General features: G+C 38.7%; 1 protein-coding gene across 1 annotated transcript in view; it reads left to right on the top strand.

Annotated features, from left to right (window-relative positions):
- LOC138897299 (uncharacterized) overlaps positions 1 to 9,028 on the top strand; it is a 37,845-nt gene extending 28,817 nt beyond the window's left edge. The window contains exons 2-3 of the mRNA XM_070183262.1: positions 7,927 to 8,262; positions 8,438 to 9,028. Of these exons, the coding sequence (XP_070039363.1) occupies positions 7,927 to 8,262; positions 8,438 to 9,028 (927 nt within the window). The remainder of the gene's footprint in view (positions 1 to 7,926; positions 8,263 to 8,437) is intronic.
- The last annotated feature ends 7,854 nt before the right edge of the window (positions 9,029 to 16,882 follow it).

Raw genomic sequence — 16,882 nt, 5'->3', positions numbered from 1 at the left:
AGTAGGTCAGTGTTATGTTTTAGAACTTGTTGGCATGTTCGGACGGGGTCCCGAGGGGTTCAGGTGTTTTCGGATTAATTTCGGACCATTTCGGAGGTTGAATGAGTTGCTGGTTTTCTGATGCTCCAGGTATTCTTAGCGATCGTGAAGGTTTTATCGCGATTTTGGTGTGTATGTGGGATCTAGGTGTTTTTACTCTACACGTGCATGGTATGAGCTCCGCATTTACGGAGGTTTAGTCTCTAGCTTGACGCATTCGCAGAGTCGGGGCGTGTTCGGGATGCTTGTGATTAGTTCTTCGCTGTCGCGTATGGATGTCATGATCGCGATGTTTGGCTGGCATTTGTTCAATGAGGTACATACCGCGATCGCGATGCATATAACTAGGCAGTACTTATAAGTTCTCTATTTCGGACTTTGAACTCATTTTATCATATTTTGAGTTGTAGAGCTCGGATTTGGGCAATCTTGGAGGCTATTTTCTCAATTAGGATTAGGGTAAGTATTTTTTACTCGGTTTTGGTTATATCACATGATTCTATCTTCGATTTTGGAATTGATTGATGAATCTAAAAGAGAAATTGGGGGATTTTTTAAAACTTTTCTAAATTGAATATTTGAGATTTGAAAATCGATACGGAGTCGGATTTGAGTGAAATTAGTATGGTTGGACTCGTATTCGAATGGGTTGTCGAAATGAGTTTTGTCGGGTTTCGAGGTGCGGCCCCTGGTTGAATTTTTGGTTGAGTTTGAGTATTTAATTAAAAATTCATCCTTTATCATTTGGGTTTGATTCCTTAAGCATTATTTGATGTTTTTGAGTTGATTTTGGCTAGTTTCGATTCGTTCGGAGGTCAATTCACGCATGATGGAATTTCTAGAGTATTATTTTGGCTTGCTTAGGATAAGTATCTTACCTTAACTTAGTTGAGGCGCTAGTTTCCTGAGTTATTTGTGATAGCTACATGCTATGGGTGTGTATATGTGTGGGGTTTGAGCCCATGTGCGAGCACCAGGGTATTTATCCATACTCATGGTAGTGCTTAGGCTATGACATGCCTTAAATCGATTGTTAAGCTTTATGATGTGATGTTTCTCATATTTACAACCCTGTTGTGAACTATTTTATCCATGTTTGAGGTTACATAGAGGCTAATCCCCTGAATGAACTTGATAATTGCTTTTTGCGTGATGAAATTACCGATTTGATATATGATAGCACACTTTGCACATGCATACACCTTGGCAAGTCATTTATACAAGTCCAGGAGTATGAAATCTGATATTCATTGATCATATACATGTATTCTTGTATATTTGATTCTATGTAATGTAATTTGGATTGGATGCATGTGACCACGCTGGGCTGATTGTGGTGTTATGCATGTGACCATGCCGGACGAATTGCAATATTGTACCTGTGACCATGCCGGGCTGATTGTGATATTGTACCTGTGACCATGCCGGGCAGATTGTGATATTATGTATATGACCACGTCAGGTGGTATTGTGATATTGTGCATGTGACCACGTGAGGCAGATTTTGATATAGCATGTGACCACGTCGGACAGATTCGTGATATTGAGCATGTGACCACGCCAGGCAGATTATGATATTGAGCATGTGACAATGTCGGGATGATAGCATGTGAGTTTTCCATGCGGCATGTGGATATGGATCCATCCCTCTAGGGTTACCCTCTCATGTGCCTTCTTGAAGGTGTACACGCGGATTGTGAGAAACTGACGGGTTCCTGGTTGATATGAGCTCTGGGAGAGCTTGTTATTGGTTTGGTTTGGTTACTGAGATTCTAATATGGGCTTGAGAGACGTGATGTAAATTTCTATTTAGATCGGGTTGCGCGCCGCAACGGATTGATATTTGGTTGTTGCATTTCATCTTTACTTGCAATTTCCTTGGTTGTTTATCCAATTTATTTACATATCTTCTTTATATGCTAGGTTGTTGTCACGACTCAAAATCCATAATAGGTTGCGATGGCACCCAACGCCGCCATTAGGCAAGCCAATACTTGAACCTCCAATTTAATTATTCCTTTTTGACTTTTAAAAACGAAAATTTCCTTAAATATATCGAATAAAAGTAAAATCTCATGGCAACATACATACTTCTTTTCCAAAAATGCCAAGTGTGAATAATACATAAATCACAATGATAATAATAATAATAAGTACAACGGTGAATAACCGCTAGCAGCCCCAAAACCCGGTGCCACAAGTGCATGAGCAATCTAGGGAATACACAAAACTACTACAGCTACTGTCTGAAGTAAAATAGACAAAAATAATAAATACGGTAGAGGGAGACTCTGGTGCTGCAGATCGAAGCAAGGAAAGCATCTCACCACTAAGGTAGAGGGAGACTCCAACCCAAGTGAAAATGAGTGAAGTCCCGTATTAAAAATCAAGTCTGCCTAGGCTTGTTCTTCTTCGCGATCGCGAAGGCCAATTTCTGCCCAGATACTCTTTGCGTTCGCGGCCTCATGATCACGTTCGCGATGACCAAATGACCCTTCCCTTTGCGTTCGTGCTCCAACAGCCGCGTCTGCGAAGGCTAATAGCCTACCAGTTGCCGGCTCTCCTGCCTTCTTCATATTCACGATTGGGCCTCCACGTTCGCGAAGAGCAGCCAGGTCTTCTTTCGCATTCGCGGACCATTCTTCACGTTCGCGTAGGGCAATCAGCTGCCCCTCAAAAATTCTTTCTTCATGATCGCGGGATACTCTTCACGATCGCGAAGGACACCAGCACACTAGCAATATTCAGCCAACTTTAACTTGCTCCGGGTGGTCCGAAACACACCCAAGCCACCCGGAACCCCGTCCAAATGTACCAAAAGGTCCGTAAACATAATACGGACTTACTCGAAGCCTCAAAACACATAATATAATGATGGAACTATGAATCGTACCTCAAACCCCAATTAATCAACTTCTAAGCTTCAAACTCATTTCAACCAACTTCGGACACGACGAAATACACTTAGATAACTCGAAATGACACCAAATTTTACGCATAAATCATAAATCACGATACAAACCTATTTCAAGGCTCGAAATCCCAAATAGATATCATTAACACCAAAGTCCACTTCTAGTTAAACTTAGAAAATTCTAAAACCTTCAAAATACCAACCTTCAACAATAAGCGTTAAAACGCTTCCTGCCCACCCGAAACTCGATACGAATATATGCCCAAGCCCAAAATCATCATACAAACCTATTAGAACCTTCAAATCCTGGTTCCTAGGTCGTTTACTAAAAATGTTGACTCAAGTCAAACTTGGACACCTTAGGCCATTATTATGGAACTAAGTGTTTCGAATTCAACCCGAACCCTTCCAAAACCAAATCAACCATCCCCGCAAATCATAAAGTAGTAAAAGCACATAGGGGAAGTCTTAAATAGGGGAACGGGGATCTATTAAGTAAAACAATCGTTCGGGTCATTATACTTGTTGACTGAGCAGAATACGTTAAGAAAACTATGTGAGCACCAAAGGTGGTTTTATTTGTGATTTCATGATTTGATCATAAATTTGTTCTATACTTTTTAGGATTTATAAACTTGTACATGTGATTGGCGAGTATCATTTATAATTCTTTCTTTTATTACCTCGCCGAGGTTAGTTATGATACTTGCTGAGTACATGGGGTCGATACTACTCATACTACACTTCTGCACCTTGTGTGCAGATCTTGGAGCTGAGACGTTGTGGATGACGAGAGGTGGCATTGAAGATGTACTTGCTTTCCGGATATAGCTCTCACTTTTCCTTGGTTGTTTTAGATTTGTAATCTGTTATGTATTTTTCAAACAGATAATGTATTTATTTTATACTAGCTTTGTAAATCTAAGTCTTAGTGGCTCGTGACTTGTACTACCAGTCCTTGAGATATTATATGAAATTTCAGTTATTTCATTTGTTGACCACTTTTACTTCATTAGAATAGTGTTGGCTATTATGTGACTTACCTAGAAGGTTGGGTTATGTGCCATTACGACTAAGTGAATTTTGAATCGTGACAAATTGGTGTTCTGAGGCTTTGAATAACTCTATATAATTGAATTGAACTTGTGTAAAAAGTTTAGAAGTAATCTGAAGTGTCTATGTGCGATTTGGATACTCTTTTAAAAGAATGAAGATTTAAGAACTTAAGAGAAATTCTATTTAGTTTGAGCCTCGATTCTTTGTTATAATATTCTTGTAGGTGTTTTGAGCCTTTGTAAAAGACTAGTTGGAATTAGTGGATGAGGTCAGGAGGCTCGGGTGAGTTTAGAACAAGTTTGAGCACTTCAGCACTTTGATGATATTCTGCAGTTTCAGTTGCGCGAGGGACACTTTTTGGAGTGTTGAGGATGCTTTTAGAGTACTGAGTTGGGGAGAAGGTTCTGCTAAAGGTTTCACCCATGAAGGGTGTTATGAGGCTCGGGAATAAGATCAAGTTGAGCCCTCGATTCATTGGGCCTTTTGAGGTACTTCAGAGTACTGGGTAGGTGGCTTAGAAGCTTTCTTTTCCACCTAGCTTGTCAAGTGTGCATCCAGTATTTCATGTTTCTATGCTCCGGAAGTATATCGGCGGTCCGTCTCACGTTTTGGATTTCAGCGTGGTTCAGTTGGATGGTGATTTGACTTATGATGTGGAGCCGGTGGCCATTTTTGATCGGTAAGTTTGGAAGTTGAGGTCAAAGGATATAGCCTCAGTGACGGTGCAGTGGAGAGGTCAGCCCGTGGAGGAGGCTACTTGGGAGACTGGGCGGAGATACGGAGCAGATATCCATGCCTATTTGACACTCCAGGTATGTTTCTAGACCCGTTCGAGGATGAACGTTTGTTTAAGAGGAGGGGGATGTAACGACCCAGCCGGTAATTTCGAGAGTTGTATCGTCGTTCCACCATTTTCTGCTTCTTTTGTGTTCTACAGTTGTATTATGACTTATCGGGTAAGTTGGTTCGGGTCCGGAGAGAACTCAGGGTGAATTGAGACACTTAGTCTCTTAATTGAAAGCTTAAGTTGTAAAAGTCGACCAGATGTCGACTCATGTGTAAAAGACCTCGGATTTAAATTTTGATGGTTCCGTTAGCTCTATTAGGTGAGTTTGGACTTAGGAATGCGTTCGGATTGTGATTTGAAGGTCCGAAGTAGAATTAGGCTTGAAATGCCAAAAGTTGGAATTTTGGAACGTTTGACCGGGAGTGGACTTTTTGATATCAGGGTCGGATTGGATTTATGGAAGTTGGAGTAGGTTCGTGGTGTCATTTATGACTTGTGAGAAATATTTGAGGTCAATCGGACGTGATTTGATATGTTTCGGCGTTGTTTGTAGAATTTGGAAATTTCAAAGTTCATTAGACTTGAATCCGAGTGTAATTCGTGTTTTGATGGTGTTTGAGGTGATTTGAGGGTTCGACTAAGTTCGTATGATGTTTTGGGACTTGATGGTATGTTTGGTTGAGGTCCCGGGGGCCTTGAGTGAGTTTCGGGGGGTTAACGGATCATTTTTGGACCTTTGTTGATGGTTGATGTCCGGTGCTGTGTTTTTCTAGTTTCCTCTTACGCATTCACGAGAGGAGCCTCGCATTCGTGAAGGGTGTTTGTGATCTGGGAATTTTTTTTCTTCGCGTTCGTGAAGAAGATGACGCGAACACGAAGGTGTGGTCTATGTGTGCATCGCGAACGCGGGAGTAGTGTCGCGTTCGCGAAGAGGAGTGAGGCAGTTAGGGACCCCCAACCTTTTGGTCTACGCGTTCGCGAGGCATTGGTCACGTTCGCGAAGGTCAGAGTTGAAAGCATCGCGTTCGTGAAGAGTTAAACTGAGAGGCAGTCAAATTGGTCTACACGAACGTGAGAGGATGGTCGCGTTCGCGAAGAAGGAAATCTAGGCAACAATATTTAATTTCAAAAATGAGGGTTTGAACCCATTCTTCTTATAGAGACCGCTGATCTGGGCGATTCCTGAAGGTATTTTCGTGGAGTTGATTGGGATAAGTGATTCTTACTTGGTTTTTGCTAAATTCCATGATTATGTCTTTAATTCCATCATCTAATTTGTGATTTGGGGTGGAAAATTGGGAAAAAGAGGAAGTGTTCTTGAGTTAGATTTTTGAGGTTTTGAATGGAATTTTTTATCGGATTTGAATAAATTTGGTATGGTTAGACTCGTGAGTGAATGGGCTTTCGGGTTTTGTTACTTTTGTCGGATTTCGATATGTGGGCCCGTGGGCCGGGTTCGGGCCGATTTTGGATTTTTGGCTATAATATATTCCTTTTTTGTGGAATTAGTCCCTTTAGCCTATATTGATTGTTTTGTACTACTTGTGGCTAGATTTGCGACGTTTGGAGACCGATTTGAGAGGCAAAGAGTAGAGTTTTGCTCGGTTTGAGGTAAGTAACACTTTCAAACTTTGTTCTAAGGGTTTGAAACCCCGAATTATAAGTTATGTAATTGGTATTAAGGTGATGCACATGCCAAGTGACGGGCGTGAGGGCGTGCACCGTGAGAATTGTGATCTGGTCGATTCCACGGCACTGTCTAGTGGTTCTATCTTGTTGATATCCGTGATTTCATCATGTGATAAAGTAATTGAGTTGTCACTCTTGCTAAATATCATGTTTAGGCTTTATGAAGATACTGTTGGGACCCATAGTGGTCGTTTCTTGTTGTTGTCTTACTGATTTCATTGATATTTCATACTCAGTCATATTCATTCATTTCATATTATATCTCAGTCTCTGTGGTTAATTATTGATACATCATATCATTTTTTTTGGGCTAGTATCATGACATTGTGAGCCCGTAAAAGAGAGATTGGAGAGATTTATGACTGAGTGAGGCCGAGGGCCTGATTATGAGTGACATTTATGGGATCGGGTTGTACGTCGTAGAGGTTAAACTGATTTATGATAGCGCTTAGGCTGAAGGGGCCCCTCCGGAGTCTGCACACACCCCCAGTGAGCGCGGTTGATATTATTGAGTGATGGATCTTCCCTGGACATGGATCTTGTCCGAAGCATTTTATACCTGGAGATGGATCTTCTCCACGGGCTGGATTTTCCCTACTCGGTACTGGGTGACTGAGGGTCAGTGATGTATATATTCCAGGATGGATCTTCCCTAGGCCGTTTGGGCCATATACAATACCGAGTGATTGAGAGAGTGTGAGCACATGAGGCTGTCAGCATGGTGCATCATATACAGCATGTGCATTGGCATGGTAGAAGTAGAGGAGTTATATTTTTCATATCATTCAGATCGATCCATTTTACTGTTTTAAGATGTCTATCGAACTTGAAAGCATATCTACATTTCTGCACTGTTATTTTATGTATTGAGTTGTGCCAGTTGAGTTCGTCACTACTTTCAGCCCACAGATTGGGTTTGTTACTTACTGAGTTGGTTGTACTCATGCTACACCCTGCACCTCGTGTGCAGATCCAGGTACTTCTGGTTACGGCGACTGCTGATTGAGGAGACAGGATCTCTTACACTATCGAGGTAGCTGCATGGCATTCACAGGCCTTGACTCTTCCTCATTATCTTTATTTCTACTTCAGTATTTACTCTTTAGACATCGTAATAGACTATATTCTGACGTAGATGCTCATGTACTCGGTGACACCCTGATTTTTGGGAGTTGTTCGTATTGCGTTGTGGTTTTATTTCAGTTTTTAAATGATTTCTTAAATATTAACTGCTTCTGTTTAATTTTCAAAGCTTTTATTTGGTTGAACTGGTTGAGTAGTTGGCTTTCCTAATTCCACGATAGGCGCCATCACGACGGTTGGTTTTGGATCGTGACATGAAGGCTTAGTGGACTCGTTAGCTACACAACACAACCATCCTGATAGTACAGGTTTTTTCCTTGGGAAATGTTTTGACTACAAATTGGATCTAATGAAACAGTTGGAGATTGCTTCTATGAAAATTCATTTTACATTTTGTATGAGGAAGAGTAGCAATACATTAACTTCAGTGGCATACCGAGATATGAGTTGCCCGTGGAAGTTACACGCTTTAAAGTATGAGAGTTCTAATAGGTTTTATATTACCAAGTACCATGGTTGGCACACATGCGGGGTACAACACATATCAAGATGTCATCCTAATGCAACGTCAAAGACTTTGGGTGCATATTACCAGGAACGGTACGTTAATGGTAAAGGCTCATCCCCGTCTGATCCGAATGATGCTAATTTTGCAGATTTTTATCAAAATCTTACTTATTGGAGGAGTTGGAAGGTAGGTGATATAGCTAAGGCTATGATCAGGGGTACTCAGGAAGAGGGGTATGCTTTGTTGGAAGCATATCACCATGTCATGTTGTCCTATAATGAAAGAAATATTATTAATTTGAAGGTTTATGATAAATTGCATTTTAAATATTTTTTTCTTATCTGTTGGAGCTTTTATTAAGGGATTCGCGCATATGAGAAAGGTTAGTGCTGTTGATCGGATATTTCGTAGTGGTAGGTATGGAGGTTGCTTGTTGTCTACTGCAGCACAAGATACAGATAATCACGTCTTTCCAATTGCGTTATGTGTACTTGATAAAGAGTGCGATGATTCTTGGACCTACTTTTTTGAACAATTGTGGCATATTGTTGACGACAGTGATGAATTGTACATTATCTCTGATCGGCATCTGTTTATTGGGAATGACTTCAAAAATGTTTTTACTGCCGCTCATCATGGTTTTTGCACGCGTCACATTGCTAAAAATATGTGCAAGAGGTTTCATTGTGGAATTTTTATTAAGCATTTCTTTTCTGCCACACATTTATACAATACTGAGGAATTCTTTGACCATTTTCAGCAATTGCGTGATAAAAGTAGGGAAGTAGCTAACTGCCTCGCGAATGAAATTGGGTTCCAAAACTGGACCAAGACCTTCTTTCCAGAAAACCGATACGTCGTGTTGACAACAAACATTGCAGAATCGCTTAACGTGATGCTTAAGGATCAAAGAGACATGCCGATCATTGGCCTATTCAATCATATTGTTTGAAAGTTTGAAGAAACATTAGAGGAGGAACGCAATGAAATAAAAACTATTTTGACCCTCTTTGTTCCTTCTGTTGAAAAGAAGATTAGGAATAATATGGTTCTCGGCTACGCGCTCCGGGTGCATCAATTAGAGAAAAACCAATTTAGCATCATCGGTCACGGCAGGGATGCAGTAGTTGATCTGAATTTGAACACATGTTCTTGTTGTCAGCTGGATTTGAAAAAAATACATTGCCCACATGCAATGGCAGCTTTGAGATTGAGCTTTGGGGATGGATATGGTTCCTCCATTTATGATCACTCATCTCCGTTCTATAAGGTTTCAACATATTTGGCTATATATGAAGGAACCATTCACACAATCCCTACAGAAGAGAAATATATGGTGTCGGACGAGATTCAATACACAAAAATTCTTCCACCCGATGTTGATCCTACAAATGGTAGAGGAAGTTTAAGAGATGTCCAAGTATTTTAGAACCTAGTTCTTCTAGCAGTAGGAAAAAAGGCAAAAATAAATGTTCCATTTGCAAAGTACTAGACCACAAGAAAATGACTTGTAAAGTATTGTTGCAGCATTCTTGATCTTTTAGCTACTGGTGTTGTAATAAAGATAATTAACTCTTTTAATATTCTAGACTAGTTGTTTGTAATCACTTGTTGTTTCTACTATCAACTGCTGCATTGTACATCATAGAATATTATTTTATGGTCAACCGCCAGCATTGTCTATTGCAGACCAATGATCTAGAGTCAACCCTCCTTTATTTTAAGGAGTCATGTGACCAAGTTGTGTCATAGATTACTGTTTTATGGTCAATCAGCCACATTGTCTATTGTAGACCTGTGATCTATAATCAACCCCCTTATTTTAAGGAGTCATGTGACCCTATGTCATATACTAGTGTTTTAGACTACTGTTTTAGAATCAACCACTTGTAATCAACCAATGTTTTATTGTCAACCCCCATCAATATTTTCAATTTAACCAAGGCTTGTTGCCTTGGTTTAGATAGTCTATTGACAATCACTGATTTAGGTAGTTAATTTAATGTCTAATATTAATAAGCGCTAGCAACCAGTATGAAAGGAACTTGTCTAATTAATTAAAATACATCGAATATGTTGATTCAAAGCATCAAGTCGTTTCTCAAAACGCTCAACAGTCACATCATTTATGAGAAGTCATATGGAAAGGCACCATTTAGTGTCAAATTCTACACTAGATCTGATGGAAATATGTATTTATCAATCTTTCAAATAGCCCAATCACTTAACAGAGAAATGCCTACGAGCCCAAGGCCGAGCATGGGTGTCATTTTCATCAGGGAATCACTGGATAGGCTCATCCGAGAGATTCAAGAAGACAGGGTGAGGTAAAAGAGGAACATTCATCGTATCGCACACATGTTGCAGATTCTCCTTCCTATGAACATTCACCACTATGCTAGCCCATAAAATTCTCCTCCCCGTGATCCTTCTCCCCCTACAGTTTAATTTATTTTTCTTTAGTTAATAAAAAATAATGTATGATGTTCTGATGGGAGTTATTTAATAAAAATATTTAACTTAAGATTTTGTCTATTTATTTTTATGCCCTATTTTTTTTAATTTTGTTGCCCTATTTTTTTATTTTTATGCTTTGGTTGTTTTTTTTTCATTTGACGACACTTAAGTGTAAAAAGGCTTCAAAACAAAATAAAGAGGTTCCAATAGAAACATACAACTCAGGGGATATAAATTTCAGCTTTCTAAATATTTGAATTTCCCGCCAATGAATCGAAAATTTCACAAGAGTTGTTGAATAAACCTACAGTATACAGTCTACTCTACTGGTGGTCTATAGATCCATTGTAAATGTAAACCAATAGAATTTCATAGTAAAGAATTAAAAATTATATATCAAACATAAATTGGATATGCATAGGGGTAGACCCTCGATTATTAGTTGTCCGTTAGTGTAAAGTATTCAATTAGTTACCTTAAATCATAAAATGACAATTATTTGTGAATAACTTAAAGTTGTAAACATCTAATTCAACAAATTGCAAACTTTGAATGGGATGAAATGGATTACTATAACGTATCAATTATATCGGTATCAACCTAAGCCTATAATTGGTGAACACAACTTTCATTATATAGCCAATGACTATTATGAAAACATAATGTTAAGGCAGTGTATGCAATTTGAAGAATAATTACCTATTATAATCGATCACAACATTACTTAATATCAACACATGTTGATATTACAGCCCAATATTCAATATACAATATTCATACTTCGAGGCATTACTTGTTGACAACACTTCACTAGACAACACTCTTATACTTAGAGGTCTTGCTTCTTGAGTTGTAACATGTTATAGAATGACCAACTCTTAATGGTATAAAATACACCGCCAAGTATAATAACTTTAAATGTTCCATGATGTTTAATAAGATGTTTAAACATTATAAAATCAAAAAAGCCAAGGTCGAACGTGGTGTAATCCTTATTTTAGTGAATTACCGACCATTAGTTTACCCTCGACCGCAATAAGAGTTGAGGACGAAACCTCAAATTGATACTCATCCATTAAGAAAGTCTATTGATTTATGCTGAATATCCAGGGTTGGGGTCAGGGTTCAGGGTTTATAGACTATTAAAGAAGTTTATAAGTGACTAGTGGTTGATGGAAGACAACTCGTGTTGTTCAGTAAATTAAAATATGTCCACGTGGCCTATCCCTAACCATACATTTTTTGACCCGTTAAAATTGCCCATTTGACCCATTTAAAATTACCCATTTGACCGGCCATGTGATCAAAATAAAATTGATCACATTTCAACAATATTATTTTGACCCGTTCAAATTAACCCATTTGACCCATTTTAAATTACCCATTTCACCTGCCTTCTCAAAACAAAATTGATCACATTTCAACCCGAATTTTTACTTCCGAAAAATATTACTCAAACAATTGAAGAAAAATGAGTCAAGGGTCGAGTACATCCTTTGGGTAGAGAAAGAATTGTCACTACGACATGGTTGTCCGTCAATTTACAGCTACAACTCCTGTAAATGTTGGTCGGCGATTCTCAAAATGTTACAAAACTAAGGTAAGGTAAATTCCACATATTCGCCTATTTTTAATTTTAGGAATTTAATTTTACAAATAAATTATTTTTCCCATTTGATTCGATAGGCTAAAAGATGTTAATTTGGAAATGGGACGATGATCTGCTAGATCCAAGGATTGCTGGCGTTATCAGTAGTTTGAAGTGTGAAAAGGACGCTCTTAAGGTGAAAAGATTGTTCTGCAGATGAAGGTGACTGAACTTGAAAATATATTAGCAATGGATGTTTACAAGGAAGATGATGATGGTGGGGGAATTGAAGTGGAGGGAGGGCATATTTCTATAAATTGTATAGTCGGAGGGATGGTTAAGTTGAATGAAATGAGGCTGAATAAGTGGGTTATGCTCTTGTGCATCATTATTTGTGGCAGCTTAGATGATGAAGTGAGAAGGAATATTGGTTTGTTGTTGGTTGGAATAGTTTAATTACTGTAAGTTTATTTTGTGGGAAGTATTTTGGATCAAGTAATATTGTACGGTTTAATGTTAAATTTGTTGAAGTTATTAGACGCAATTTGGAGTCTATTACGTAATCAAGTAGCTAGTTTATTGATCGACCCAGTGTCTATTATGCAACCTATGGGTTATGCCTGATGCAATATTATATTTGATGAAGTTATTAGCACTAGACACATTGTCTACTACGCAACCAAGTAGCTAGTTTATTACTAGACACATTGTCTGTTACGCAACAAAGTAGCTGCATGTTGTAATACAATAAGAAAGTACTAAGGAAACAAAAATTACAGCATCAACAGTTAATAAGCAAAAAGGTAGTTTCATTACATAGAGGTAGATGCAAATATAATAAATTACTACAAGTTCACCCAAAATAAATTTGTCCCATGACCAACACAAATTTAAATTACAATTATAAAACTAAGAAGGGTCTATCCTTCCCCTGAAGGGGACAACTCCATTCGCTTGTCATTAAGTTGATCCAACGGCGTATCAGTTAGGAGGAAGTCAATTACCTTCACTGCATATGCTCCACTACTTTCACTACAATAATCAAAGACACAATTAGTTATTAAAAAAATAAGAAGAATGAGTAAAACATAACGGATAGCACATTTAATTTACCTTTGGTGAATGGATGACACATCCATAATACACTCCCAGGACCATTTCTTCGTAAGTACATCTTGGCCTAAGTTTGTAAACTGGCTAGCTTTCATCAAAATCCTAGGCATCATGAGTACGAGGGGTGGTACCAGTTCTTCTAGTTTACCATCATCATACAAACTGACAATGCTATCATAAATTCGAATCAAACCCTCTGCCAAATGGAAAACAACAAAACAAAATACTTGTTATTAATTTGCCACACAAAGTACAACACCTTAGCCTTGCACCACTCCACAGCCACAAGTTTTGGCATACTTCTTTGAGGATATAGCATCAGGGGTGTAAGTCACAAGCCTTGGCAACCATCAACTGTCTCATAGAAGTCCAAATCCTTTCCCTCTTTACTGGCAGCCTCATTGATCTTATGCCATGCAGTGCACATGTTGTTGCATAATGAAGCATCCATAAATGAATGATGTCGGGCATAAAGGCATGGACGTTTTATGTTTCGTACACGCATCAGTGCCAAAAGTTCCTCCACGTGATAAATATTTAAAGAGATTGTACGTTAAATATGGAGCTACTAAAAATAAATACATATAGTGATTAAGGTACTTACAAAAATTAAAACGGATGTGTTAGCACCGCACAATTGCTCAAAAAACCTCCAACCATAGATGCAGTCAATAAGTTTTTGGGAAACTTCTCCTTCTTGTCAAACCATTCACATAATAGTTTCTTATCTTCCTCCGAGACTGATTTGAGTACATCTACCATTGGTTTTTTCTTCTTGATCTGTTTTAGCTTCCTCATCATGCTTGCAGAAATTAGAGCATTCCTCAATCTTCTTTGCAATCTTGTAACTCTGTACCAAGGTGACTCAACTACTTTAGAAGGGCTCTCATTATGATTTTGCATCTCCCCAAGGATCTTCAACAACTTATCTAATTTCTCATTCACAACCTTCAACTCTTTGCGCACGTCCGTATCACTTGGCTGAGCATTGCACATCCTGCATGGTCTTCCTCTACCAATATTAAAACAACCACCAACAAGTGGTGAATCTTGAATACTCCCACCCAAAGGTTCATCATCAGCAATGTCAGCTTCATCATTAGTCTCTAAGATCACTACACCATGTGCCTTTTTAATGGTAGTCACCCATTCCGAATCAACCGCTAGCTGTCGATTATAGGATCCACTAACTCATAGTCGTATGGTATCAAATTCTTAATGTAGTCCATATCCATCTCATGTAGGGTAGGAATAAGGTAAGGGTGCACCTCCTTATATATAGCATAGATAGAAGTCAATAGACAAGAAATACAAAAAAATAGACACGAGGTCTGTGATAGGTACGACCTTTGATTTCTCGGCACTACGACCTTTGATTTCTCGGCACAACGTCTGCAGTAAATAAAATAATAGTACTCAACAACAAATAAATTTTGAGAAGGTTTTTTTAATACTTACCATGAATGTCCATGGGAAGCCGTATAGGGCAAAACTAGCCGATTTGGACTTTTTACCAGAGATTTTGTTTTCCTTCCTCTTGCACACATATGATTTATACATTGGAAACATGTCCTTCTTCAATTACTCAATTGTAAGCTCAAAACACTCCTTGCCCCATGGATATTTCATGAAAACGTCTAAATTGTTAGCCATACGAATCCACTTCTTATCGACGAGCGCTATGTTATCCCTTGAAAGCAAGACTGAATGGACAACCACACCAATGCAATTTTAAACCTATCGACTGTGTCAAACCTCTTGGACTTCAACTGTTTCAAAAGCAGCTCTGCACCCACCCCATTCGTGCTAGACTGGCAAACTTTGTCGCAGAATGCTTCGCCATTATCCATCATGTTCTTCATTTCTTCTTTACTGGTTTTGGCACCACAGTTCAATCCAGTCATCATGTAAAACTCCTTTCAATCCAAATTGAATAGGCTTGTCTCCAACTAAAAACCACAACTCGCGCTTCTTCGTACAATAAATTCAGCGAGTCAATAGGGAATGGACCAGCTGTCCATTGAACTGTGTCCAATGCTCTGAAAGTTTTGCAAACTGCCCAAAACAACTACTATTAAACTTTTCCATCAATATGATTATTCTAAGTTTATCTTTGAACTCATGGAATACATTGATCCCAGACCTCAAATTAATTTTAGCCGGGAAACGTCTATGCTTTCATAGAAAAGTCCTGAATTTGTATTTAGATGCGTCGATCGCCTTTACAAATACAGGAATCTACAGAGCATCCTGGTCACCTTCAACTGTTGTTGTCACGACCCAAAATCTACTATAGGTCGTGATGGCGCTTAACGCCGCCGTTAAGCAAGCCAACAGTGATTTATCAATTTAATTACTCATTTTATTACTTTGAAATCATATTTTTTATTAATTAAATAGTATGAAATAGAATTTACAGGTAAATGATAATATTTACACGAACTACAATAATGAACAACTCGTAGGAACCCTAAAAATCCGGTGTAACAAGTGCATGCGCATCAACTAGGAAATATAATAAAATACAACATCTGTCTGGAATACAAATTAGAGAGGAGAATATAAATAACTATGATGGAGACTCTGCAGGCTACGGATCGTAACATTGAATGCATCTCACGGTGAAGTCTCTGTAATAGCTGTGCCTTTGCACCCAAAAGGCCACCAGGCATATATGTACCTGCACAATAAGTGTAGCAAGTGTAGCATGAGTACGTAAATCAACGCGTACCCAGTAAGTATCTAGCCTAACCCCAGAGAAGTAGTGACGAGGGGTCAACATCGACACTTACTAGTGGTCCAATAAGACATATACAATAGAAGTAAATAGATGTGAGTCAGAGTAAATAAACAAAATAACAAGTATAAATACGTGGTACAATTCTCCTCTCAGCAATAACTCAAGCTCTCAGCTAGTAGTTACCTCCTCAATTGGAGTATATATATAATGGACCTCACCAGATAGGTCGTCACAGTTTAAATTAGGAAAATTCACAGATATATTAGCTTCTTGTCAATTATTACGCACGATTTTATAAGAGTATTTTATAGAAATGCCGAGGTATACGACCCGATCCCGTCATAATATGTGCACTACCGAGGGTCAAATGGCACGAACCATAGATACATCTATTATATTACCGAGGCGAACGGCCTGCTTGCATGAGAGTGTGATACATAATCCTGCCGAGGCGAACGACCCGATCCCATTATAATGTGCGCACTGCCGAGGGTCGAATGACACGAATCATAGATATATCTATTATACTTTCGAGGCGAACAGATCGATCCCATTAGAATAAGAAGATTTAATGGATCTTTGACCCCACTCACGAATAGACATGTGAGTTATAAATTTTAAGGAAAACCTTTTGATGAAAACGCATAACGCGGGAGAACTTCATAAGAGGAGTACAATTATTTTGCGACTAATCATGAAGCCCGTCGAATCTCTACAATAGAAAGTCTATCACTCTACACAAGTCTAGTCTCAAGTGGTAACGTAAAATAAAGGAATTTAATAGGCAAGAGAAAACTAAAATAGTACAGTTATAGCATGGCGGGAACCTAAGTCTACTCGGACATAACATGAATCTAGCAACTTACGGACTCTCGTCACCTCATGCGTACGTAGCCCCCGTAACAAGT

Source organism: Nicotiana tomentosiformis, chromosome 8, assembly GCF_000390325.3.
Source record: "Nicotiana tomentosiformis chromosome 8, ASM39032v3, whole genome shotgun sequence".
Lineage (NCBI taxonomy): Eukaryota > Viridiplantae > Streptophyta > Magnoliopsida > Solanales > Solanaceae > Nicotiana > Nicotiana tomentosiformis.
Note: the sequence above shows the minus strand (reverse complement) of the source record. Positions and strands in the feature narration are given on the sequence as shown.